This window comes from Ursus arctos, unplaced genomic scaffold (assembly GCF_023065955.2).
Source record: "Ursus arctos isolate Adak ecotype North America unplaced genomic scaffold, UrsArc2.0 scaffold_22, whole genome shotgun sequence".
In the NCBI taxonomy this organism is placed as follows: domain Eukaryota; kingdom Metazoa; phylum Chordata; class Mammalia; order Carnivora; family Ursidae; genus Ursus; species Ursus arctos.
In genome coordinates, this window is record NW_026622897.1 from 1,284,722 (window position 1) to 1,312,673 (window position 27,952).

Genomic DNA, 27,952 nt, shown 5'->3' on the forward strand with positions numbered 1-27,952 from the left:
TTCCCTCTAATAAGTCTTTTTAATGTCAAAATATGTCCATTGGCATTTTTCAGTGCGGTCAAGGTAGATTGTTTAAATATTAATTGTAACCCTGTGAAGACTGTGATTGATGATCTCATCCAGAAGTTATTTGATGTACTTGTTCTTTCTTTGAAGAAGTCCATCCAGGGTAAAGACACTTTATAATTTTTATTTTAACTTAATTTTATACATAAAGGCATGTATTTTGATAATTAGAAATGTAAATCTCAATGATGATTAAAATCAACCAACCTAAAAAGTATTATGAAATGAAGTGTGCTTAAAATGATAATTTTAATAAAGTCGGAAAGTCCATATCCAGCTCTTTAGAGGTCTAAAAATGGACGGCATTTTTATTATTTGCAGTATGAGCAAGTATCATTTTGTTGCATATGTTACTGAGAAAGGTAGGTAGTTCCGCTAGAATGTATTTCTTATCTCTTCAAATTACTGCTGTTTTCCAAAATACCACATTGTTTCTTTTTCCATTAATCTGAGATTTGTTAACATGTTATCTCAAAGACTGGAAAAATTACACAGTGTTGAGTAAAATTTACTAATAATGAGTACATTTTAACTTCCTCAAAATTTTGAGGTATGATGTGAAGCAACTAAACTTTCTTGGCAAGAAATTTCTTTGCTTATTCTGTATTTTAAAATTTCGTTGTATGAGCAAATGAAAATTTAAGATTTAATATGTAGTGATCACTTCTAACACTCTTTGATTTTAAAATGATGCAATGGGATATTTTTGGTGATAATAACATTCTATTTCAATGTCACCTATTCAGCTCACCTACATAAAATTGATACGTTTGTAACTGAGGCTATGGAAGTTTTAACAGTTATGCCCCAGTCTGTGGAGGAGATAGGGGATGCAAATTTACAATACAGTAAGCTACAAGAATGGAAACCAGAGGTGAGAATCGCAAAGTGAAGTTATCTATTTATGTGTATTGCACTGGAGATGTTTCAATGAGGTAATATTATGTGACTATTTAGAAATATCATGTAATTTAAGTATTGTAATCTGGTCCAGTTTGTCAGCTCATAACTGGACTTTTGGTGTTACGTTGGTGTAGTGAGACAGTAACAATCATATTTATTACTGTCTTCAGGAGTATTTACAGTCGTTTTATGATGTGCCGTGTTAGAATAAGACTAAAATAATTCATGCTGTTACTTCAGGGTTGTAACTTCAGGATGCTGGAGTGTGAAGTTAGAGCTGAATTAGGAACACACACACCACGTGCATGCACACTCACATATGAAGTGATTATATTATGGATGATTTGAACTGTTTAGAAGAAGGAAGATAAATAATTCAAATTAGGAAGCAAACTTTCATGTGTCCCTCCTGTGTGATAGACTTAAAATTATAAAGATAGTTCAGAGGTAATTGAAATAATATACCTTCATGGTGTCATACAGAGGGGGGGTTAGAGAAAGGGGAATGAGTATGTCTCATAGAGGTTTGTTTCGAGCAGCTGGAAAGCTACTGGTACCATTTACTGCCAACAGGAATGACTGGAGGAGGAGGGTGTTAGGATTTCAGAGGTGGTGGAGATGCCCGATGGAAGTTGAATGAGGAATATGGAACTTAGGGTAAAGACTGGAGATGGAAACCTGAATGCCATCTTTATACACATGAAATGCGAAGCCATGGGATTGAACTAGACCATCTGATTGATAGCAGACAACAGACGCGTAGGAGCAGGGTAGAACATCCCAAAATTTAGAGTTGAAGCATAAGAGGAGGTGCAGGGGAGACTAAGAATGAAGTGGGAGGGAAGACACAGAAATGAGAAGAAAAGACATGGGTGTCGCATGCTGGAACGTTGTGTGAGACTGGAAGTGGCGTGCAATGGTAAAAAGAGCTAGACAGGATCTCTGGCACGCGAGACAAAGGCAGGATCTCAGGGTTGATCCCATGGACGCTGGGGAGTCTTTGCTGGGCTATATGCAGCAGGATGTTAAAGAATTGTGTTTTGATGTCTCTCTGTTGCCATGTGGATTGCATGGAAGAGGAGTGGAGGGAGGTAGATGGACTAGGAGGCTGTCGTCATGTCTTTTCAGGCTTGTCTAAATCCTGTTCACGTGTGGGAAATTAGAGCCTTAATGTCTTCTTTGTCTTCTCCTACCGAGTGTCCTAGTGCAGAATGGCCCGATTCCATGGTTTCAGTTGTTCTTTTCTTAAGGACCTTCTTCATGCCTTTCCCTCTCTGTTGAGTAGAATAATGTAGTTATTTATGCTCTTAGGTAATCCATAATCCTAGTTCTTTTAGAAGCCTTTTCAGCATTTTCTTATGAGTGGAACTGGTATGATAATGTCCCCTTGAATAGCGCTGTAGTGCTGTCCTTACGGATTCACGGTGTCATTCAGCCTGTAGGGGCACCTTTATGATCCTTTTTAACTCTCGGGTTAGAGTGCCTTAGCGGGGTTTGCGTAAAATGATATGTGAGTATTAGGAGCTTCATATCCAGGAATTGAACAAATCATTTCAAAGCAGAAATCTTGATTTTAAAACATTTTTTAGCAAATTAGAACAAACGAACCTTAAGAAATTTGATAAAATAGGTTTTTTTTTATGTGTTATTTCTTCGACCTTTAGATTTTGCCCTTATTCCAAGAAGCTGAAGATAAAAACAGGCTTTTACGAACTGTGGCAGGTGGTGGCTTGGAAACAATAAGCAATCTGAAAGCTAAGTGGGATAAATTTGAGTTGATGATGGAAAGTCACCAACTTATGATTAGAGATCAGGTAAGAACTTTTTAGTCATTTTCTTAAAATGGAAACTTGATTTTTTCTCACTTAAGATTTTTTGTTTTCCTTTATTCTGTTATGGTTCAGGTAGATAAGAATTTTATATTGCTGATGGAATTGATCTCCTTACCTCCATGTAGTAAAACAGTTTAAATGAAGGTCCCTTCACACAGTTTGTCTTGACTTTCTGCCATACAGACAATGTATATCATATTATTTTCCATTTTTCTTATGAGTGAATCATATGGCATCTTTTAAGGGACAACCTGGTAGTTATACACATCTGTTGTACTTACGTCCTGTTGACGGACTGACTCTTGGGCGCAGGAGACCGGAACACGCCCCCTTAATTAAGCAGCTGTGTGCTCCTGTGGGACAGCAGTAGTCATTGGCCAGATATTCTTGTATGAGAGTCATGGTGGAAGCTGCTGACAACACGAATGATTTTTTAATGGTGATATCTGCAGTTTATCTCTTATTACTAAACATTTATGGTCTTATTTATGGTCTAATATTGAAAACAAAATTTTATTGTACTTGAACTCAGTAATTGAAAACAATCTTTTGAAAAATTTGTTTTGATGTTTTTTCACCTCTAAATAGAAAATGTTGGAAATCAAATGTGAAAGGAAAGCGAGATTTTACTCTGAATTGAGTTCTATAAACTCTTAACTGTTACAGATTGAAGTAATGAAAGGAAATGTGAAGTCATGTCTTCAGATCTATTATCAAGAATTGGAAAAATTTAAAGCTCGTTGGGACCAACTAAAGCCTGGTGATGATATTATTGAAACTGGCCAGCAGAATGCTCTTGATGCAAGTGCCAAGTCAATAAAAGAGAAAAAAATTGAGTTTGATGATCTTGAAGTCATAAGGAAAAAGCTGCTGTATGGTTTTTTTTTTTAAAATTGATAGTAGTCGTTTTGATTTATATTTGTATATGTTAAGCCAGTAATGTTCTTACATCTGTTTATCTTCATGTTTTCTTTAAAAAATTTTGTAATTTTAAGAACGAAAGTAAGAAGGGCTCATGCTGCTGCTTTCTTAGGTGTTGTGGCTGGGCTCTGTCAGGAGATGAAAAGAAAAGCAAATTTCTGCTTAGCCCTAGAAGTAGAACAGAAAACTAAATTAACTAAAAAGTTCAATTAGGGAGTCGGAGTACTTGCTTTCTGTGATTTTGTTGTATTTAAAAATGGGATATATAAAATTAATGGAAAATTGCTTTCAGAGACTCTGAGAAAAAATGAACCTAGCAAAATAATGAGAATTCCAAGAAAAAAATTGTTTTGTGTTATAATACAAGGTATTAAGTTTATTTTATTTTAAAGATTTTATTTATTTGAGAGAGAAAGAGAGCACACAGGACTGGGGGGGGGGTGCGGGGAGGAGGGGCCGCAGGCAGAGGGAGAAGCAGACTCCCCGCTGAGCGGGGAGCCCAATGCGGGACTCGATCCCAGGACCCTGGGATCATGCCCTGAGCTGAAGGCAGATGCTTAACTGACTGAACCACCCAGGCGTCCACAAGGTATTAAGTTTAAATGTTGTTTTAGGTTTGTTCTGTTTAGGCAAAGGCATCCATAAGATAGTTGTCTTCATGGGGGAGTGAAGGATTTAGGACCACACTTATTATATGGCATTATGTCTTTTATCTAAAAGGAGATCTTATATTCCAGAATCTAACTCTTGGATATTAGTATTAACCTCTTCTCAGTTAATCCGTGAATATATATAATTCTGAATATTTCTATTTTTGTGATGTATATGAGGTAAACAAGTTTATATGTATTACCAACTCCACTTCGACTCCTTTAAAAAAATGCACATTTATGAATTTAAAAGAGGTTATACTTAAGTAGTTACAGTAAAGTTCTCAACGCAGTCCCCCGCTGCCTGTCTCACTGTCAGATACGCAGTGCGCACATGGGGAATGCAGTTGGAGAACAGTGATGTGTAAGAGTTTTTTAAAAATCTCATGATACTTCACTCTTCGTTTCTGTAGTGATGACTGCCATCATTTTGGACTGGAAGAGCCCAACTTCTCCTTGGCCTATAGCATCTCCAAGGACCTCGAGAGCTGTGCACAGATCTGGGCGCTTTATGAAGAGTTTCAGCAGGGACTGCAGGAGATGGCCAGCGAGGACTGGATCACGTTTCGGTGCGGCTCATCACCACTGGCTAGGTCCTTCTAACCTGGTAGTGTGTTTGGGGGTGTGCATTCTAAGGTGTCCTGGTGTTTTCCAGGACCAAGACCTATCTTTTGGAGGAGTTCTTGATGACTTGGCATGACAGGTTACGGAAGCTGGAAGAACATTCGGCCGTGACGGTGAAGCTGCAGTCGGAAGTCGACAGATACACAGTAAGAGCCTGGCGCTCCTGCTGCTGCGCCACAGTCACCTTCGGGTCACTGTGCTGCCGAGGGGGCTGGGGTTCCAGTTTCTGGTGTAATGATTCCATCGCACAAAGAAGATAGGACGTATAGAGTTCTTGATATTTCTCCTACGCTTTTGAAAGGTTTTAGCCAAGAGATTTATGCTTCAAGTTATAAATTGGACTGTTTACACCAACTAGTGCAATTTAGGATATGGGTCATTTAGCGTATTTAGGATATAGGTCATATCCTACATAATAAAAATAGAAATATTTTAGGTCATGTTTTAAAATATATCAAGCTACAAAGGGATATTTGCATATATCCACAGCAATGTTTAATACAAAATTTTGTACCATTCTGTTTGAGAACTTGATTTCAAGATTATTAAATAATAGAGTAAAATTTTTATAGCTAATCATAAAAGGAAATAACAATTTGCATTTTGATAATATAGGTTCATGTGTATACATTTTTTTGTTTTTTTAACAGACTGTAATACCTATTTTGAAATATGTGAGAGGGGAGCATCTTTCTCCAGATCATTGGCTTGATCTTTTTCGTCTGCTTGGTCTTCCTCGGGGGACTAGCCTGGAGAAGTTACTGTTTGGTGATCTCCTCAGAGTAGCTGATGAAATTGTTGCCAAAGCTTCAGACCTTAAAGTAAGATTCACTTTTATAAATATCTCATAAATATGACCTTTGTTAACATATGATTTTGCTTTGTATTTTATTTAAACAGCAAGTTAATTTTTTCCCCTTACTATAGCGACTGTGTTCCCCTATTGCATTATTCTTTCTTTAGTAATGCAACTGAGTTTGTATGGGGTATAGAAGCATTATAAACCCCTTCCTTGAGAGAGAGGAAAAATATGAAGTAAAAAAACGTCTCTTTTAAGAAGGGAGTCAGCTTTAATCAAAAAGCAAACAAATACAAATCATTTTACATAAAATACATTTAAAATCATAGGGTATATTTTAAATAGAAGCAAAGAGATGCCAAAATCCAGAGAGCTAAACCAAGAACCAATTTGCTAATCAGGTTTAGAAAAGGTCTCAGGGAAAAGTGTAACTTATACAGCTTTCAATTCTGACATAAGTAGCTGACTTTCTGTGTTGTGTTTTGCCCATTCAGTATAAAAGTAAAAGAACTTTCTTTTAAAGATTTTATTTATTTATTTGAGAAAGAGGGAGAGAGAGAGTGCACACACGAGTGGGGGAAGGGGCAGAGGCAGAGAGAGAATCTCAAGCCGACTCCCCACTGAGCGTGGAGCCCGATGCACCACACGGGGCTCCATCTATCACGACCAGAGCTGAAACCAAGAATCAGATGCTCAACCGACTGAGTCACCCAGGCGCCCAAAATAAAAGTACTCTTGATGTCAGATTGTCTTATTTCATACTTAATATGTGTACCTTTGTGTTTGTTCATAATTTTGGAGCCTATTTAGGTAACTGTGAGGTTATAAAGCAGGACTTCTGTAGAAGATGGTTATTAATCACTTTAGGTATATCAGAATTTAAAATTACAATAACATTTCTGAGGTCTGTGTAATTTTAAATATGCCAGACTTTTTTAGAGAGGGGAAGGGAGCGAGGGGCAGAGGGAGAGGGCGAGAGAGAATCTTAAACAGACTCCATGCCCAAACAGACCCCGATTTGGGGCTCAATCTCACAACCCTGAGATACGACCTGAGCTGAAATCAGGAGTTGGACACATAACCTACTGAGCCACCCAGGCACCCCAAAGCCAGACTTTTTTTGTGTTTTGCGATGGTTCTTGAATTCTTTTTTTTTTTTTTTTTTTTGGTTAAGAAGTAAAAAGCATATGGCAGAACCTTATATATGCTTTGACCATGTGAACCTGGATACTTAGTGTCTGATATCTCTTGATACTTCAGTGATTCTCTTGGATTGCATGTAAAATATATTCAGTTATTATTATTAGCTTTATTGTGAAAAACCAGATAAAAATATATCTTCTTATGAAATGTTTTATGATTTAGGTTTATGGTAATTTTGAAATAATAAGGATATTTTGTATTAATTAGGATTTAAATAGTCGGGCACAAGGTGAAGTTACAATCAGAGAAGCTCTACGTGAACTTGATCTCTGGGGAGTTGGAGCAGTATTTACCTTGACTGATTATGAAGACAGCCAAAGTCGAACTATCAAGCTAATTAAAGACTGGAAAGACATAGTAAATCAAGTTGGAGATAACAGGTGCCTTCTTCAGTCTTTAAAGGATTCTCCTTATTATAAAGGATTTGAAGATAAAGTGTCAGTTTGGGAGAGAAAACTTGCAGAATTAGATGAATACCTACAGAATTTAAACCATATTCAGAGGAAATGGGTGTATCTGGAACCCATTTTTGGCCGTGGAGCATTGCCGAAAGAACAGACGCGCTTCAACAGAGTTGATGAGGATTTTAGGTAAGTACAGCGACGTAAGACATCGACACCTGTGGCAGTTTTTCATTCATATCATAAGGTGCTTAGCACACGCTAAGTCCCTTTATATTATGAGTATCGTCTGTGTCTTCAGCCTCTTCCTCTTTTGGATCCTTTTAAGGAGCTGTTTGCTCTCTTTCAGCCATTTACTTCTTGAACCATGTTGATCTCACTGCTGTCCCTACCACGCTGCCTGATGTTAACAATATACTACCGTAGTATAAGGGTAATGAGAACTGTACCAGCTATTTCCTAAGTTACCCATTCCTTTCCTGTTGTAGTTTGATGGGCATTTTTCGTGCTTCATTTTACTTCATCTCTGACTAGTATTTACAGAGTTGAGCATCTCTGGTTGGAGAGTTTCTTCCCTTGGCTTCTGGGATACTGTCCTCTGGTTTTCTGGTTGTCTGTCTGGGTCCGCTCGAGTTCCTGGTACTCAGGCCTCTCTCAGCCTGTAGGTGTGGGCATTCCGCCAGTTTCAGCCTCCAGTTCTTCTCTCTATGTGCACTCCGTGGGCACTCATGCCCCCCCCCCTTTGTTGTCTTCCACCTGCTGCAGCCCTCAGTTTATTTATCAAGCCCATCTTTCTCTTCTGAGCTGCAGTATACTGAACATCCTAAGCACATCAAAGCTAGACTCACGAGTTCATCCCTTTAGCACAAATCTTTTCTCTTTCCCGTTCCTTTCTCAGTAACTGGTACCACCTAACTAATTGCTCAGAGCTGAAACATAATGGCTATTTGACCTCCCCAGACACCCCCAAATCCATTTAGTTAGCACGTTTGTAGATTCTAACCTACTTGATCTATTTGAGCATATCTTTTCTGTCTCTCCTTTCTTGCCTTTCGTCGGAGGTACACTTGTCATGTGGACTGCTGCCCACTGTCTTCTCCAGTAAGCCGCTTGCACAGCGGCCCAAGTAGTCTATGACAAGGGAAGTTTCAGTGCTTCCTTCCTTTCCCGTTTCTCCAAGGATAAAGCATAGTCTGCTCGCGCCCACTTCTGCAGCCTGTCCTGCTCTGCTCACTGTTTGCCTCAGAGATGCGTTTGCAGAGGCTGCTCCCCTCCTGCTCAGCGACGTTCTCTCTTACTCGCCGTGCAAATCTCAGCGTCAGTGACTTTCTCAAGCCTTAGTTAGGGGTTGTCCTATTAGCTGCTTTAAAAATACTTTGTACTTTTCCTTCGTAGCATTTGTCATAATTTTATTTAAATATTTTGAGAAATTATGTAGTATCTTTCTCTGTCACTGGACCATTATCTCTATGAGTTAGGGTTTAATATTTGTCTAGTGAATGAATGAAATTGGAGAATTTGCAATAAGGTAGGTTGACAATGGTAATGGGGGGCACGTGGCTCGCTGAGTCGGTGGAACGTACAACTCCTGATCATGAGTTCAAGCCCCACATTGGGTGTAGAGTTCACTTAAGAAAAAATAAAGTATTTGAAAACAGTAATAGGCTATTCTTAACTTTTAGTGTTATTTTTTAGAAGCAAAGTGATGTTTTGTGGTTATAATAGTGTTATCTCTAGTTTGTTCTGTGCAGGCAAAAAATAAATGTCTCAGTATTTCTCTTTCAGCCAAAATCGGCCAAGATAAAGTTAAAAATTACTATTTTTTCTTTTATAGGTCAATAATGGCTGACATCAAGAAAGACAGTAGAGTCACAACGTTAACTACTCATGCGGGAATCAGAAACTCTCTGCTAACGATACTTGACCAGCTTCAAAGATGTCAGAAATCATTAAATGAGTTTTTGGAGGCATGTTTTTTAAAAAATACTTCTATAATAAATTATAAGTCCTTTATGGTATGACTCATTTGAAAAGGTAAGTCTCTTGTTCTTGTTTGTGTTTGTATCAGGAGAAACGCTCCGCGTTCCCCAGGTTTTATTTCCTTGGTGATGATGACCTGCTGGAGGTGCTGGGCCAGTCGACTAGCCCGTCGGTGATTCAGTCCCACCTTAAAAAGCTGTTTGCTGGTAAGAGTCAACTTGTCTCCAGCACGTAGTTACTATGTTTCAGGATCTGCCAGGCATAGTATTAGGCTCCAAGGTAGACTGTCGAATAGAATGCGTGTCCCACACGCAAGAAGAATTTATAGTTTCGTGGAAAGACAGCCTGCTACGTGGACAGACCCATGGCACTTCCTGCGGTTGGCGCAGCTGCCTCTGTGTTAGTGCTGTCCTGGGGCATCTCGAAGGTGACATCTACGGTGGGGTCTGCAGAAGGTGCCGCTCTTTGCTAGAAGGAAGATGGGAAGGAGGCAGGAACTGGCTATGGAGAGAAGGAGAGCACACCCCTCCATTGCGGAGTGGAGGGTTTTCTGCCTGACGTCCCAGTGGAGGCAGTCTTTGCATGTGGAGAGGGCTGGGGGGTAGGGGGGTATCGGGGGTGTCGGGGATCATCTGTGTGCAGACAGCAGTCAGGCTGTGGGCCAAGGCGAGGTCACCCAGTGCACAGTGTGGTGACGGTGCTGAGTCGCTGTTGGCGGGTCAGTGATCATGCAATCCTTCTGCTATAAAAATAATGATTACAGTTGTCTTAGAGTGTTCCATTTGTTGGAGAACACCATATTTTTCAAACTAAGTGAAACATTTTCATCATCTTCGCTTACAGTAGGGGTCAGCAAACGGCAGGCCGCCAGGCCTGATCTGGCTCACTGCCTGACTTTGTGAGACACGGTTTTGTTGGAGCACAGCCATGCCCGTTAACTGCGTAGAGCTGCGCTCGTGCTGCGGTGCACAGTGGGGTCGTTGACACAGAGATCGTAGGGCCTGTGGAATCCTCAGGTGTTTCCTCACTGTGCTTTACACGAGTACTTGCCCCTGGACGTGTGAAGCTTTCGGGCCCTCTGTCTGCAGCTGTGATTTGGGCTGTGGGAGGCAGTGGTAAGAGCTCTTGGAATCGGCAGGCTTGCTTTCAAACTCGGCCTCTGCCCTGTATTAGGCAGTTACTAAGTTACCTCTCTGAGGTTTAGTTTCCTCCTTTAAATTGGAAACAACTTGTATGGTTTTTGTGAAGATCAAAATTGGGTGTATATATATCATTATATTGAAGTATTTTTGTTATCGTAAAATATAGTACAAATCTGGGGGAAGGGAAGTCCCATTTGCCCTCCCCCTTTTTTCTTTCTTTTGTCTCATATCATGTCAGTGGAATCATCAGTGTGTGTTCTTATGCGCTCATTTGTGTCTGGCCTTTTTTTTTTTTTTTTGCTCATCATAATGTTTTTGAGATACTTGCAACTACATTTTATTCCTTTTTATTGCTGAGTAGTACTCCGTTGTTTGAATATATCAGTTTATTCATTCATCTATTGGTGGGCATTTGGGTTGTTTTCAATTTTTGATTAGGAAAAACTGTTCTTTTACATAGGAGAATTAATATAATTCTAATACATTATAATACATATGGGATATACATTATACACTGTGGTAATGATGTATCTTGTTTAATAATGATGTTTTTAATCCTTTTACATTTCAGTTGTTCTTTTATATTATAGGTATTAACAGTGTGTGCTTTGATGAAGAAACTAAACATATAATTGCAATGAAATCTTTAGAGGGAGAAGTTGTACCTTTTAAAAACAAAGTTCTTCTATCAAATAATGTAGAGGTAAGTAATTCTTCAAGTATGAAAATAAAAATTAACTGTATGAACTTTGTATCAAAAATAACTTAGTCGATTTAAAGGGTAAACTTAGGTCTTTTAGAAAACTCATCTTGTATCTTAAAAAAATGATATTTTAGGTTCAGAATGATCTGCTATTGAGAAAATAAAGATTTTTTAGTCTTTGCAAGGCAGCATGTAATTATGAAAAGAACCTTTGCTTTGGAGTCAAAAAGACTGGATATTAATCTTAGCTCCTCAGCTTATTAGCTCTGTGACTTAGAATCACAGCTTTCTTATCTGTAAAATACCCATTTTACTACCCATCTTACTATCTGTTGTAAAGACTGTCTATTCAAAATTAAATGAGATGACTGGCTTTAAGTACACTATATAGTGTTAGGAGCATAAATACTCAGTAGGTACTTGAGTAAGATGATTTATTTCAGGAGGTAGAATTATGATTTGTTCTTGATTCTCACACTCCCAAAATGTTGTATGAGGTGATGGTTGTATAAGATGATTTTATATAAGATGATTTAGGTGAACAAGTAAGTTTAAAACTAATGCATGTACTGGACAACTATTGACTAAGAGGCCCTGGAGCCCTGGAAGTGAACAAAGACCTACGACAGGTATACGGCTGACACCAGACAGCAGGAGGTCGCAGCGCATTGAGTTGTAATTTTCACCCACCAGAATTCCCTTCCAGCTAGCGGCTGGGGCCCGTGCCTTATCACGCACATGTCTGTACAGTTCAGCAAGACTTCTGTTGCTGGGTAGGCCTCAACAGTTGATTGGGTGTCGATGACATCAATCAGGTGATTGAAAGCACAGGTTTGTTAGTAACTCCATGTCTGTGTTCGGTGAAGAGTTTTGTTGTTGTGTTGTTGTTTGCCTTTCTTGGGTCTTTGTTGGGAGCAGATGAGGAGAGGAAGAGCGTCCGTTTGGGCCGTGGGTCTGGAGCAGCTGTGCCAGCAGAGGAACTGGGAGTGTGGAAGCTCCGGCTGCACTCAGCAGAGTGGGTGTCTGTGGCCTTGCACCGAGACGTCCTCACGCCTGAGCTTCTGCGGCGTTTAGCTTGTGGAGTTCATGCTGTTTGTATACCAGGAAGTGCTCTAAAGATGAAACAGTCCAGAACTTAGAGTTTAAGTAATGATGAAAAGCCATGTAGCATTGTAGGTTTTGCACTTACATTTTATGACAAAAGATACAGTCTTTTAGAGTCATGATTCGTACATATTCATTGCTGTTATCAGTTATTGTTATGTTCACTTCAGTTAACTTTATTATTTTATCTATTTTCAAGTGAAAAATGTATTTACCCTGAAACAAAATTAGTTTTGTTTAAAGAAGTAGCTTAGCTCCCCAAATAATAGACCTCGCCCTGAAAAAGCAATCCCTTCTTCCATTGCAGCTTTCTGAACGTGAGTTCACCAGGATAGCATGAGCCCAGAGACCGAGCCAGTCACTGTGACTCTGATTTATTGGCCCGGCTGTCTAGTTTGATTCTTACAACATTGAAATGAAGGGGTTCGTTTGCTTATATTACAGTCATTTGTCGAGATGATGACAGTGATAGCTAACTATACATTTATGAGTTTTCACACTTAACCATTATCCCAAGAGGTAAAAAAAAAATGTTTTCCTCAAATTATTTAACTTCTTTATTAATAAAATTACTATATGTCATATAACACATTTTGGGAGTGTGAGAGTCAATAAGAAATTATAATCCTGCCTCTTGAAATAAATGAACAGGGTCAGTCAATAGCGTGTATATTTGTTTTATGAGTTATGTATATTATTATTATTTTTAAAAAAGATTATTTATTTTGAGAGAGAGAGAGTGAGAGCACATGAGTGGGCGGGAAGGGCGGAGGGAGAGAATCTCACAACCCATAAGATCACAACCTGAGCCAAAACCAAGAGGTCGATGCTTAGCTGGCTCAGTCACTCAGGCGCCCCTTGTGTCTCTTATTATTAATTTTGTTTTCAGACCTGGTTAAATGATTTAGCCTTGGAAATGAAACAGACGTTGAAGCAGTTGCTGATAGAATGTGTTACTGCTGGACGAAGTTGTCAAGGTTCAATTGACCCATCCTTGTTCCCTTCACAGGTAAGGGGGCTCGTGCTTGGAATGTAGGCAGGCCTGGTTTCCTGGAAACATCCCTGACGTACAGGCCAGGGGGTCAGACCGCTGGCCTCTGTGTTCTGTCTTTAGCTGTTCATACTGACAGACTGTTTGACTTGTGAGTCTTTGTTCCTTCACCTGGTAGTGCAGGTTCCTCTGGCTGCGTTAGTTTGCTGTCACGAGAGGCTTTCAGGCAGATGGCGCGCTGAGCCCAGATGCGCTCAGGCCATCGAGGGGCAGTTAGGGACGCAGTAGCTTCCCGGTTCCAGGTGGTGAGTGCGTCACTGACGCAGAGGCGCAGGACTGGCGTCACCAGGCCTCCGTTCCCCCGTGGACTCCTCCTCGAGGTTGCTGCTGGCGGGAGGTTAGCAGGGTGTTCGTGCATGTCTGAAATAGAGCCATGGCGCTGAGCTGGGATGTTGGCCGGGAAGCTGCGAGCTAGTCTGCACGGTGGCCTGTGGACTTCCTGCAGCTCTGTCTTCATAGGTGCTCACCTCGGGAACAGCGGCCCACAGATATGGGTCTTACAGAACTTGGTCCAGGTCTTGTCCCAGGTAGTACAGTGTAGTACTAAGACTTGCGGTAAGTTTCCTGCCTTGTGCAGGATTTGTTTCGCTGCAGGTTGAGACTAATACTACAGGTAGAGGACATCAGGGACTTCAGTTCTTAGGAATTGTAAAAGGCAGGCTTTGGAGATGTTCTGCGATTTCTCACAGGAAAATCTACCCAACGGCTCAAGGTTATATGCTTTCCAGATTAAACCATTTAGTAGCTATTGGGACAAGTTTTATTTTGGTTCTTTTAAAGCTTGAGAAGTTAGATGGGAAACTTGAATATTTTAGATTCTTAGCCATTCTATCATTCATATCATTTACATCTTCTAGCATGTTGAGACAAACTAAAGTATGTTTTAACAGTTCTTGTTAAGCTCTTAGAGAAAATTAAGAGTGATCATCAATGAACAACAATGCCATTGCAAAGTCAGAGGTAAGCTGCTTTATTACTTCTGGAAATGTTCTCTACTCCTGTCAACTTCCAGGTAGGATTTAAGTGAACTTGGAATAAAAGACAAAATATTAAAAACTTCCAGAAGAAAGGATTGCATAGCAATTGATTGGAGAAATGACAGTAGTGTCAGGAGGTGCGCGGGGAGTGCAGGCACAGGAGGGAAGCTGCTGGGTCCCAGCCTGTAGCCGACCCCAGGGCTCGCAAGTCCCTGGCTAAAAATCTGGACTGCGAAAGATGTCAGTAGTTCATTGTCTCTGTGAAAACATGAACTACTGAAAATAGAAATGATTCCTTGTCAACCAAAACAAAGAATTCTAGTGTCTTAGCAGTTAATACTAAGAAAAATTTCTCTCAAGAGCATTTATATACGGGGATTGAATAGCGCAACTGACTGCGTGAGTATCTGGTAATTCAGTTTTCTAGAGGCCTTTTTGTAAGGACCTGAAATGTACAGAAGGAGCATTCTGATCTGGGAAGGAGACAGCGTGCTGAGTGGAAGGAGTCGGACAGACCTGGTTCAAATCCTGCTTTTGTCAGTATTCTCAGAGTGACTCCTGTAGGCACTTAGTTCAGAGGGCATAATGATACATACATTGACAACTTATTTTGAAGGTTAAATTGTAAGATGTTTGCAAAGAACTGTTAATGACTGCTGGATTTTAGGTTATAATTAATCTTAGCCTTGTCCAGATACCATAACGGTAGTGTGATTTGAGAATTAGCCAGGACTGTATTTTGACTTCCATTTCTGTTAGTCTCTCACAGAAATTGTATAGCAAACAGTTAAAAATTGAGATTATCAATGTGCATTTATAATGCAGAGATTCAGTAGTATTGCCTGCAAGGAAATCCACAGACAGGAGTATTAGTTTGAAGGTAGCAAGTGAACATTTTTTGTGTGAAAATTAAAGAGAAAAGGTCTTTTCTCAAAAAGCAGATTTGGATCTGCTTAAATGCTTCCTCATACACTTGATGAAAGAGGCGGTGAGTTTGTCCCATAAATTATGGGGGATAACTTGGCTCCTGAAAGAGTTATTCTTCCTTTAAAGAATGGTATTGCTATTTATACAAAGATATTTATATAATGGTTTTGATAGTGTATTTATTAATACAATGTCTTAAGTTAGAACAAGACAGCAGGTTGGCCTGCTGTGTGAAGTTACAAGGTGTACACACAGAGAGCTAAATGGGTTTATCTGGTAAGCGGAGGCATTTGATGACATTCATCTGGATGCTGAAAAGTGTCAGAAAAAAACTGTTCCATGGTAATTGGTCAGTAGGTTTAGAAATGGTTTTATATGATGACGGATCATATCTTTAAAGGAGGATATTGGTTTTCTGTGTTAAGAACTCTTAAACTATTTTGATATAAGTTTTCAAAGGCTAGTGTTTAAATATGTAATGGCTTTATCAGTAGCCGTGCTAGATTGGTTCTGTTATAGAAAGCCTTTCAAGCAGTGTTAACATTTCGTGTTTTATGTAAATATAAGGATATCTCTCTGTCTATATCTAGCGTCTGTGTATGGGAATTAGACCGAAAGATTAAGACAGAGCTTAATATAAGATAAATTGGAATTTTGAAATTTCGGACTTCTGTAGTATCCTGAGATTGTTCTGGAATGCTAGAATCTTACCCTTTTACTAAATAGAATGCATCATACACTGATATGTTTGCATCCTTGAGAAGAAGCCATTTATAAAGAAGAGGGTCGGGAGAAGAAAGTACAGCGCCACTTAGGTTACAGTGAGCGTGGTGGGTTCTAGGACCAGAAACTAGGCGCGTAGGAGAGTAGTAGGTGGTGAGTTCTTAGAGAGCTTTCCTGGGACCGTGTCATTTGAGGAGCCAGTAGCACATTCTGTTAGAGGCCCGGTACCCTATTGGAAATCTAGAAAGAGGTGTCTTTCCTTAAGTTTATGAGTAAGTAAATTTACCTTTTAAAAATAACTTTTCTCTTTATTCATTAGATCCTCTGTTTGGCAGAGCAGATTAAATTCACTGAAGATGTAGAAAATGCTATCAAAGATCATAGCCTTCATCAGATTGAAACGCAGCTGGTGACCAAGCTAGAGCACTATACTAGCACTGATACGAGTTCTGAGGATCCAGGGAACACTGGTATGGAAAATGGTCCATTTTCTGCCTGCTTTGGGGTTATTTGAACTTTTTCTTATTATTCTATCTTAATTTATCTATTGTGTTTTTGCCTGTATCTGTCAACCAATCACCTATCTGTTTCAGAGTTTTAGTTTAGGAATTAGAATATACGTGCTCTTATATTGTAGTTAGAATCAGTAATTTATTACTTTAAACAAGTGTAGGCACCTTCCCCATATGGGTTTCTTTATCCTCTTCTTTGTGGCAGTTGCCTTGTGTCTCACCCCTGCATGCCCTGAAAATGGAGTCTGCATGACTGCATTTGCCTTTAGCCATCAAACGTATTTTAAAGGACTCGAGAACAGCAGTCTGCTGTGTTTACCAGGGTGCTTACCGTTTCTGCTGCCCTTCCTTCATCCTGATGCTCTCACTTTGCTGCTGTTGGAAGAACTTCCTTCGGTGCTTCTTGCTTTTAGAGCAGAGTTGCTGGCTGTGATCTCCTTCCTACACATTGCCTGTGTCTGAGAGTGTCTTCATTTCACCTTTACTGCCTTAAGTGTTGCTTTGGTTCTTTGCATGTGGAATGATGTGGGGTTGTATCCTGGACATTTTGAATATTGTGTTACGAGTGTCTGGTCTTGTTTAAATCCTTTGGATGATGTTGATAGTTTCTGTTAGCAGTTGATCTTGTTGGGTTTGGGCCCCAAGTTCCAGCCAGCCTTCTCTGGGCTGTGGCTCTGACACCAGCTCTCTTCTGGAAGTCGTTGAGTCATGTGTACAATCGTGAGGCGCTGTGCTGTGCTCCTGAAACGGTGACTACCTTGTGCATCAACTACACGTCAATAATTGAGATAAAATAGTCTTTGCAGCACTATTCACATCCCCTCACCTGTGTGCCATCTAGTGGCTTGCTCTCAGAGGCTTTGGTTTGATGGCTCGAAAGAGATCCGCCCCTTGAGGGTGAGCCCAGGAATCATAATCAAGTTTCTAGAGTCATTTTCCCAATCCCCTCCCTCTCCATGCTCTGCCCAGTATTTCGTGGTTTTCTTGGGCACCTCTTTGGCTCTCCTGGCCGGAAAGCTGGGCTTTCCTGTCCTCTGCTGTCCTCTGTGTCCTGTGTCCTAGGGCGGTGGACGGGAGAGCAGAGAGGGGAGGAGAGCCATTGGGGTTTCTCCTTGGGGTCCCATAGTCTCTGATTTCAGAGGAAGGTTCCCTTCCCTCAGGATTTGAGGCCCCTTGGGTCTCTGCTGCCAGGGCTGTAGCTGCCAGGAGACCCCTTTTCTGCTGCTCCAACCCGAGCCACCGGCCTTCCCCTGGAGTGCTCTCCGACTGTACCGGCTGGGCTTTTGGCTGCAGTGGGTCCAGGCCTGAGGACACCAGAGAGACAAACAAAGACAAAGGTGCCGTTGGCTTGGTGGCACTTCTCATCTTCCCTAATTTGCCTGACACTTTGCGCTTTTCATACCCCTGCAGAGCAGTTGAGTGCACGTTGTGTGTGTTTTATACTTGGGCTCAGAGGGAGACAAGCAGCATGCTTGCTCCTTCGAGTGAGGAACCAGACCCTCTCTCTCTGAAGTTTGGAGCTTTCATTTTCATATGCAAAATTCTTACTTCTTACTGGTGGATTTGACATTTGTTTGACTTGTGTGGTTTATATGACTGTCATTCAAATGTATCACAATATTACCGTTTAAATTCCCTTAAAAATCTGTGTATATGTGTAATACATAAGTTACAGGCTAACATTTTCTCCAAATATTTTAATTTGCATACAGAGTCTGGCATTCTGGAGCTTAAACTTAAAGCACTGATTCTTGATATTATTCATAATATTGATGTGGTAAAGCAGTTAAACCAAGTTCAAGTTCATACAACAGAAGATTGGGCCTGGAAAAAACAAGTCAGATTTTATATGAAAAGTGATCACATGTGTTACGTGCAAATGGTCGATTCTGAACTTCAGTATACTTACGAGTATCAGGTATGACTGGTGGCAAAAGTGTTTTATTTTTCCTCTTGAAATTGTTTATTTTAAAGGAAATTTGCTGTTGGATGACAGAATTATTTTTATTTTAGTCGTGACTTTTAAGAATTTTTTGTGACTCTCTTCTGTTTCATCGTAACTGAGAAGATGTTATATCAGAGAAATATTTACAGAAAAGTTAAAATAATGGCAGTGTTGTACTGAATTCTGTGAATGTGCCTTTTCTTAGAGCAGTATTTATGTGGGAATGGAGCTGCCCCTCTAATCCAGGGAGAACGGAGACCCGCGCCGGCTCTGTTGATAGAAGCAGTCTGGTCCGCGCCTCCTCACGCTCTGGCAGACTCGGGGCCAAACTCGGTGCCGTCGCAACCACGGCCAAAATACGCTTGCTGAATGTTCTGTAGTGAGATAAGAGAGTTTCCAAACAAATAACCTAGCTCCTGGAACCTGTTTTCAGAAAGCCCAGCTGGGTCCGCTCTACCTTGTCCCTTCATAACGAGTCAGTCGTCAGAATATATCAGACAATTACGTTAAAAAATGTATGTCAGGAGAGTCGGCCGCTGACTTTCAGAAAGGAAATGTGTTTTGAGACCCAAATCTGTCTACCGAGGTTAAGGAAAAACTCTCTAAACTGCAGCTAAAATTGGAATCTGTTTTCCCTAAAACTTAGAAATTTTGAGAATTATTTGATGAGTTGATATTCTTAATTTCATAAGGAAGTTTTCAAAATAATTAGAGTCTCCAAAGTGGTTATGATTTATGAAGATCATAAGATTCAGGGAATAAATTTACATGAATTTTAAAATATAAGATTGATTATTGTATAATCTAGTTTTGGATTTCTTTGCCTTAGTAGTACATCTTTGTACCATTATCAAGAACTGGAGAGACTATTTGGAAAATCTTCCAGTATATTAATTGAGGATGGAATAAACTACATGCTTGGGATTAACTAAGTTTGATTTCAGTTTGTGCTTTAAAAAGTTTCTTCTACGAAAAAAATATTTTGGCTATTTTTCTGTTAACAGCTTTGACTTTTTTGTTGCCTTCTTAGATTTTTAACTAGCCCCACACTCTCCATGTTTGTAAGGTTGCATAAAACGTGAATATTCGAACTTTGTATTTCCCGTGCATAGGGCAACGCTCCCAAGCTGGTTTATACGCCGCTGACAGACAAGTGCTTCCTCACTCTCACTCAAGCCGTGAAGATGGGGCTCGGAGGAAACCCTTACGGGCCGGCTGGGACTGGAAAAACGGAATCAGTCAAGGCCTTAGGTGGACTTCTTGGAAGACAAGTTTTAGTTTTTAATTGTGATGAGGTAGAATGCATAATTACAAACTATGTAACATATATAGTGTGTGTTAGCTATGAGTTGGGTTAGTATTCATGTACTTATATATGAAATGCCATATTGTAAAATCCCTTTACTTTTGAGTAACTTGAAAACAGAATTTGGTTTATTATTTGAACAATAAAATGGAGAGAGGTTGCAGAGAGTATAGTCTCAGAACTTTTCTAAAGGGAACTAGTGCAAATAAATTTAAATACAGAATGAAGGATTATGTTAAGAGGGTAGAAAAATGTTTTTGTTTTGTTTTTGTTTTTTTAAATTAGTGATTCCTCAGTTGCATATAACAGTGCTGGGGCGCCTGGGTGGCTTGGTTGGTGAAGCATCTGCCTTGGGCTCAGGTCATGATCCTGGAGTCCTGGGATAGAGCCCTGCATTGGGTGCCCGGCCTCCTTCTTCCTCTGCCTCTGCTGCTCCCTCTGCTTGTGCTGTCTTTCTCTCTGTCAAATAAATAAATAAAACCTAAAATAAAAAACCAAAAAAAAAAAAAAACCCAGTGCTCATTACATTACATGCCTTCTTTAATGCCCATCCCCCCACCCCCCCTCCCCTCCAGCAACCCACAGTTTGTTTCCTAGAGTACATTCATGTGTGGAATTTAAGAAACAACAAATGAATATAGGGGAAGGGAAGGAAAAATGTTTTTAGTAAGGAGAATAATGAACAGAAAAGAGAAAAAAATTAATTTTGAAAATACCATTTTCAAAACATTTTATGTAGGATTTGTATTTCAACTTAAAGAATAACTAAATATCTTGTATCTGTTAAGTTCTGTGTACTTCCCAGAAAACTTATTTTGTTTATTGTTTGAAACCACCTTGCAAAGTGTAGCTATTAATTTGTGCTTAAAAAAGAGCGAAAGAGGCACAGGTGGGTGAAATGATTACTTTGCCCATAAGTGTCAAAGTATTAAATTATTATTAGAGATCCTGATTATCTTTTTATAGATATAATTTTTGCTGCTATTTTTTAGGGCATCGATGTGAAGTCAATGGGCCGAATTTTTGTTGGTCTGGTGAAGTGTGGAGCCTGGGGCTGTTTTGATGAATTCAATAGATTGGAAGAATCTGTGCTGTCAGCGGTGTCTATGCAGATCCAGACAATTCAGGACGCTCTGAAGAACCACAGAACCGTGTGCGAACTGCTTGGCAAGGAGGTACAGATAGGCTGGGGAATTAAAGAATCAGTTACTCTTGATGGCTTTGCATGACTCCTACCCAGGCAAATGATCTGTCTTTATTTCTCCGGGCGCCCCCATTAAACCTTTTTACCTGTGAATTGTCTGAGGTGTTCTCCCCTTTTTTTGGTCCCACTTTACCATTCCCCTTCAAACTCTCGGTCCCGAGTACTTCCTATATAATGGTATCTGCTAACCTTTCCTGGGCACTTGCTCTGTGCGGCCCTGTGCTTAGTGCTTCCACTGTTGTCTGACTGAATGCTCGTCATAATCCCTCGAGGAGGGACTGTTGTATGTTTTCTGCTTTATGGGTGGGGAAAGCACGGCCTGGCGAGTTAGGAGTAAGTCTGGGCCTGGGAATTGACCCCAGGTCTGTCTCATTCTGAGGCTCATGTTTTTGATCCCTGTTCTGTATGGATCTTATGACAGGAAGGACTTAGCTGTTTTTCTCTTCCTCACTTTTCCCCATTGGAGATACATATCCATGTCATGAGAGCGTGAACTTATTTAGAGCTTCTCTATATAGTGTATAATGTTGAAAACAGGGAAAGTTGAAAGACCTGTGAAATTATCCTCTAATCCATAATAACATTTTCACAGGACAGGTTTTTCAGGGCAGGGCAGAGAAGTAAGACTGGTTCTAAATTATTAATATATTGTTTACATGCTGGTTAAACTTTTCATTAAGAAAAGAGAAACTGTTTAAGTTTTTGCCTTCCTGCCGTCAAAACTTACTTTCTTACGCAGAGTTTTTTTTCTTCCTTTCCTCCTGTAACAAAGAAGGAGTTGTCCTTTCTCCCAGTCAGCACGGATCTTTCCACTTACACTCTGGAATCTCCTTCCCAGGGACCTTGTCTTTGTTACTCCCTCCCAGATGGATGTAGCCCTTCCCTCTCTCCCCATTCCCCATTGGCTTTGAAACATAACCACATCTTTTCCTTTTTAATAACATGCAATGTCATATGTAAAAAATATTATAATATTTGATCTAATTAAAGCATAAGCCAACCTTCCCTTCACTTATCTTTCCAACCACTTCTCTGTCTCCTTTCTTTCCTTTATAGCCAGATTTTTTTACTCTAGGTATTTCTGCTTCCCATTCATTGTGTGCACCCTCTGATTCGGCTTTAAGTGTCCTGTTGAAGGTACTCCTACTGGGTGCTCTCATGATACTCTGACTCCCCCTGTTAAGGCATGAATCACACGGTGCGTGCTTATAGACTGTAAGCTCCAGGAGGGCATAAACCATTATTGACTTTCAGTCGGAGTTGTGCTCTCTCTGTGTACCCAGAAAAGGAGGCTTTCAGTAAGTGTGGACATCCCAGAGAACTGATGATAAAGGACCTGTGTACATACTGTTCCTCCTAAGGAGGTTCCTGTATGTTGAGTGGGGAGCTACTTAACTCGTTAGCGGTTACTTTTTGCCAGGGTGTAAGATTTGTGTGTAGGAATATGTACAATAAAATTTCTGTTAGCAACCTATTTTATATTTAGAGTTAAAATATTTGATGCCCATATTTTGAATTAACATTTCAGGTAGAAATAAATTCTAATTCTGGAATTTTTATCACGATGAATCCTGCTGGAAAAGGTTATGGAGGAAGACAGAAGCTGCCTGACAATCTTAAACAGCTTTTCAGGCCAGTGGCCATGTCTCATCCAGACAATGAGCTCATCGCAGAAGTTATTCTGTATTCGGAAGGCTTCAAGGATGCCAAAGTCTTGGGCAGAAAATTGGTAGCTATCTTCAACTTATCTAGGTGAGTTTTCCTCTCTTCAATATTTTTATATTTTTTGGTTCCAGTGATTGATTATGGATTAGTGATCATTTTTCACATTTCCCCAGTGTACCTATTCAGTGATTTTCATATCGGTGGTTATATTGTATTTAAGGTATCGATAGGGAAGATTCTAGTTTGAATAATAAAACATCTGACTCAAAACTGTTTGTTTTCCTTAAATGTTATTAATTTGATCGCACCTTTTCTGCAAAATATTTTTATTGGGGTGCTCCAGCTAAATGATGTTGGTTGAACGAATTTACCAGCAGACCCTTCAAAACCTGTTCTGTGGAGGAAATCTTCCACAGTTTTTCTTATGTCTTATTTCTAGTAATAGCGATGGACTTCCAACTTCTTTGGGTGACCTAGAATTCTGGTTCATATTACTTAAGAGCTGGTGAGAACCGGAGTGCCAGAAACTGAGAGCCAGATGCATGGGTTAAATAGTTGAGGGATAATGGTCCCAGGTACTTGTCATTTATTGTCTTCAGGAAGGTAATTAGCCAGGTCATGACAGGTTTACCCTGATCCTTGGGAATCCTCTATCTTCAGTGTTTTACTGGAGTGATCCTGTTCTGTGACTGGTTCCTTTACATAAATTGATGGAGTATCAGTGCTCATTTCTGTGTGTCTGTAGTTATAGTCTGTATTTCTTTAAATATAGTGATAAAAGTAATTTCTTATAACTATCTGATGCTTTGTGATTTCCTTGTCTATTTAAGGGAACTTTTGACGCCTCAGCAACATTACGACTGGGGTCTGAGAGCCTTGAAGACCGTTCTTAGAGGAAGTGGGGGCCTTCTTAGGCAACTGAAGACAAGTGGCATTAAACAGAATGGTAGGATTCGTTATTCAGATACAATATTATTTTTTAAAAAAAAGTCTTTGGAACACTTAGATTTATAGAAAAGTTATAAAGACAATTTTTAAATACCTGGCTCCCAGTTTCAGAGGGCAGGGGAGGGAGGTGGGGTGATCGGTTAGCCTGGTGGTGGGTATTAAGGAGGGTGCATTTTGTGGTGAGCACTGGGTGTTATACGCAAACAATGAATTATGGAACACTACATCAAAAACTAATGCAGTACTGTATGTTGATTAACATAACAATAAAACAAATTTAAATTAAAAAAATAAAATAGTTGCTGACTTTAGAAAGTTTTAATGACCGTAAACACAATTTTCAAATGCCATGATATGTGTTACTAGTAATTAAATGATGTGCTAGAATTTAGTAGCATTTAAAGCCCTGTGATACTTTGTGAATTGACAACTTACCTTACTATCTTTTGACCTCTGAAAATAAGGATCCCTAAGTACAGTTCTAGACTCTTTTCCATAGAATTTGAGTCCCAGGGTTCCCAGACTTAATAATAAAAATCATTGGGACCCCTGGGTGGCTCAGTCAGTTGAATGTCTGACTTTTGTTGGTTTTGGCTCAGGTCATGATCTCCGGGTCCTGGAGTGGAGTCTGCTTGAGATTCTTTCCCTCTGCCCCTCCCCTCACTTGCCTGTCCCCTCTCTCTTTCTCTGTTAAATAAATAAAATCCTTAAAAAGTAAAAGTTTTAGTAATTTTGGGGTGGAGTCTTTGGTGTTTTCCACATAAAGTATCATGTCATCTGCGAAGAGAGAGACTTTGACTTTGCCAATTTGAATACTTTTTATTTCTTTCTTGTCTGATTGCTGATGCTAGGACTTCTAGTTCTATGTTGAACAGTAATGGCGAGAGTGGGCATCCTTATCATGTTCCTGATTTTCAGAGAAAAGCTCCCAGCTTTTCCCCATTGAGAACGATATTCGCTGTGGGCTTTTCATAGATGATTTTTATGACATTGAGGAATGTTCCCTAAACTCTGAAGAGTTTTAATCAGGAAAGGATGCTCTATTTTGTCAAATGCTTTTTCTGCATTAACCGAGAGGATCATATGCTTCGTGTGTGTGTGTGTGTGTGTGTGTGTGTGCGTGTGTGTTCTATCACATTGATTTTGTGAATGTTGAACCACCCTTGCATCCCAGGAATAAATCCCACCTGGTAGTGATAGATAATCCTTTTAATGTACTGTTGGATCGTATTAGCTAGGATCTTGTTGAGAATTTTGGAGTCCATATTCATCAGGGATATCGGCCTGTACTTCTCCTTTTTGATGGGGTCTTTGCCTGGTTTGGGGATCAAGGTAATATTGGCCTCATAGAATGAGTTTGGTAGCTTTCCTTCTGTTTCTATTTTTTGAAACCATTTCAGAGGAATAGATACTATTTCTTCTTTGAGTGGTAGAATTCCCCAGGGAATCCATCAGGCCCTGGACTCTTGTTTTTTGGGAGGTGTTTGATTACTGCTTCAATCTCGTTACTGGTTATTGGTCTATTCAGATTGTCAGTTTCTTCTTGTTTCAGTCTTGGTAGTTTATAGGTTTCCAGGAAGCCATCCATTTCTTCCAGGTTGCTTAATTTATTGGCATATTGTTGTTGATAATAGTTTCTAATGATTGTTTCTATTTTCTTTGTGTTAATCATGATCTCTCTCCTTTCATTCATGGTTTTATTACTTTGGGTCCTTTCTCTTTTCTTTTGGATAAGTGTGATCAGTAGTTTATCAATCTTATTAATTCTTCCTAAGAATCAGCTTCTAGTTTCGTTGATTTGCTCTACTGTATTTCTGGTTTCTATTTTATTCATCTTTGCTCTGATCTTTGTTATTTCTCTTCTCCTGCTTGGTTTAGGTTTTATTTGCTGTTCTTTCTCCAGTTCCTTTAGGTGTAAGGTTAACTTGTGTATTCAGGATTTGTCTACTTTTTTGGGTGAGGCTTGGATGGCTATATATTTTCCCCTTAGGACCACCTTTGCAGTACCCCGTAGGTTTTTGGACCGATGTGTTTTGGTTCTCACTGGTTTCCATGAATTGTTTATGTTCTTCTTTAATTCCCTGGTTGATCCAAACATTATCTTTAGCAGGATGGACTTTATCTTCCAAGTGTTTGAATTCCTTCCAAATTTTTCCTTGTGATTGAGTTCCAGTTTCAAAGCAGTGTGGTCTGAGAATATGCAGGGAATAATCTCAATCTTTTGGTATTGGTTGAGATGAGATTTGTGACCCAGTACATGGTCTGTTCTGGAGAAAGTTCCATGTGTGTTTGAGAAGAATGAGTATTCTGTTGTTTTAGGGTAGAATGTTCTGTATATATCTTGAAGTCCATCTGGTCCAGTATGTCATTCAAAGCTCTTGTTTCTTTGTTGATCTTCTGCTTAAATGATCTGTCTATTGCTTAGATTGGAGTGTTGAGGTCCCCTACTATTAAAGTAGTATTATCAATGTTTATTTTGGTTAACAGTTGGGTTAGGTAGTTGGCTGCTCCCATGTTGGGGGCATAGATATTTGCAATTATTAGATCCTCTTGTTGGGGAGACCCTTTAAGAATGATATAATGTCCTCCTGTATCTCTTACTATAGTCTTTAGCTTAAAATCTAATTTGTCTGATATGAGAATTGCCACCCTGGCTTTCTTTTGAGGTCCATTGGCATGAAAAATGGTTCTCCACCCCCTCACTTTTAGTCTGGATGTATCTTTAGGTTCAAAAGAGTCTCTTGTAGACAGCATATAGATGGGTCATGTCTTTTTTTTTTTTTTTTTTTTTAAGAATTTTTATTTATTTGTTAGAGCATGAGCAGGAGGGAGGGTCAAAGGGAGAGGAAGAAGCAGACTCCCAGCGGAGCAAGGAGCCCCATGTAGGGCTCATTTCCAGGACCCTCAGATCATGACCTGAGCTGAAGGCAGATGCCCAACCAACTGAGCCACCCAGGTGCCCCTCGGTCATGTCTTTTTATCCAGTCTGCAACCCTGTGCCATTTGATGTGGGAGCATCTAGGCCATTCACGTTGAGAGTGATTGTTGAAAGATATGATTTTATTACCATCATGTTGCCTGTGAAGTCCTTGTTTCTATAGATTAGTCTGTAAATTTCTAGTCTATATTACTCTTGGGGTCATTCTTTTATAGAACCCCCCTTAATATTTCTTGCAGGGCCAGTTTGGTGGTCACATATTCTTTCAGTTTCTGCCGGTCTTGGAAGGTCCGTGTCCCTCCATCTATTCAGAATGACAGCCTTGCTGGATAAAGTATCCTTGGCTGTATGTACCTCTCATTTAGTACCCTGAAGATGTTTTGCCAGCCTGTTCTGGCTTGCCAGGTCTCTGTGGACAGGTCTGACGTTACTCTGATGTTCCTCCCTCTGTATGTAAGAAATCACTTCCCCCTTGCCGCTTTCAAGATTGTTTCCTTGGATCTAAGATTTGCAAATTGTACTGTTACATGTCGAGGTGTCGGTCTATTATCATTGATCTTGGGAGGGATCCTCTCTGCCTCTTGGACATGAATGCTTGTTTCCTTCCCCAGATTAGGGAAGTTCTCAGCTGCGATTTGCTCAGATATATCTTCCAGACCTCTCTTTTTCTCCACCCCCTCAGGGATCCCAATAATTCTGATATTGGAATGTTTCGCTGAGTCACTAATCTCTCTCTGTCTGATCTCTTGGGCTTTCAGCTATTTTTCCCAGGTCTCCTTAGTTTCCTTCTTTTCTATCATATCATCCTCTAGCTCACTAATTCGTTCTTCTGCCTCCTTTACCCTGGCAGTGAGAGCATCCAGTTTAGACTGCATTTCATTCGTAACTTTTTTAAGTTTGGCCTGATTAGATCTCATTTCTGCCCTTAGAGATTCTATATTGTTGCTAATATTTTTCTCAAGCTTAGATATCGACTTCATTAACTGTTATTCTGAAGTTTATCTCTGACATCCTGCTTATATCCATATCCATTAGGTCTGTGGCAGAGGCCACAGTCTCTGTTTCTTTCCTTTCTTAGGCGTTCCTCCTCTTAGTCATTTTGTTGGGGGTGGTTGAGGGAATGTGCAGAGTCCAAGGTATTAAGCACAACCCAAGCAAGATGCACCTGTTTTATAGGGACCTTAGGGTGGTTGTCCTCTTGTTCTTCCAGCCTCTCTTCTTGGGGAGGGGCCTGCTGCGCTGTTACTCCTGCAGTCCTGCTTGGGGGGGCGGGGGGGTGCTCAGTGAAAACCAGTTTTTTTGGCTTTTGTTCTCTGGCAGCTTTCCCTAGCGGCTTTCTGCGTCTCTGCTAAGAGTCAGAGAAGTGACCACATCCAGATCTCTGTCTCAGAACAGAGAGATCGCAGTCTGCTCTTCACTGAGCGCTCC

General features: G+C 40.0%; 1 protein-coding gene across 2 annotated transcripts in view; it reads left to right on the forward strand.

Moving 5' to 3' along the window:
• DYNC2H1 (dynein cytoplasmic 2 heavy chain 1) overlaps positions 1-27,952 on the forward strand; it is a 299,368-nt gene that overhangs the window by 29,549 nt on the left and 241,867 nt on the right. For both annotated transcript variants that reach the window (XM_026505886.4, XM_026505887.4), the window contains exons 19-36: positions 54-169; positions 813-940; positions 2,634-2,783; positions 3,468-3,673; positions 4,786-4,941; positions 5,028-5,142; positions 5,647-5,817; positions 7,206-7,588; positions 9,234-9,366; positions 9,468-9,585; positions 11,112-11,224; positions 13,218-13,337; positions 16,326-16,476; positions 18,231-18,436; positions 19,576-19,758; positions 20,762-20,944; positions 22,502-22,725; positions 23,469-23,584. In XM_026505886.4, the coding sequence (XP_026361671.2) occupies positions 54-169; positions 813-940; positions 2,634-2,783; positions 3,468-3,673; positions 4,786-4,941; positions 5,028-5,142; positions 5,647-5,817; positions 7,206-7,588; positions 9,234-9,366; positions 9,468-9,585; positions 11,112-11,224; positions 13,218-13,337; positions 16,326-16,476; positions 18,231-18,436; positions 19,576-19,758; positions 20,762-20,944; positions 22,502-22,725; positions 23,469-23,584 (2,972 nt within the window). The remainder of the gene's footprint in view (positions 1-53; positions 170-812; positions 941-2,633; positions 2,784-3,467; positions 3,674-4,785; positions 4,942-5,027; positions 5,143-5,646; positions 5,818-7,205; positions 7,589-9,233; positions 9,367-9,467; positions 9,586-11,111; positions 11,225-13,217; positions 13,338-16,325; positions 16,477-18,230; positions 18,437-19,575; positions 19,759-20,761; positions 20,945-22,501; positions 22,726-23,468; positions 23,585-27,952) is intronic.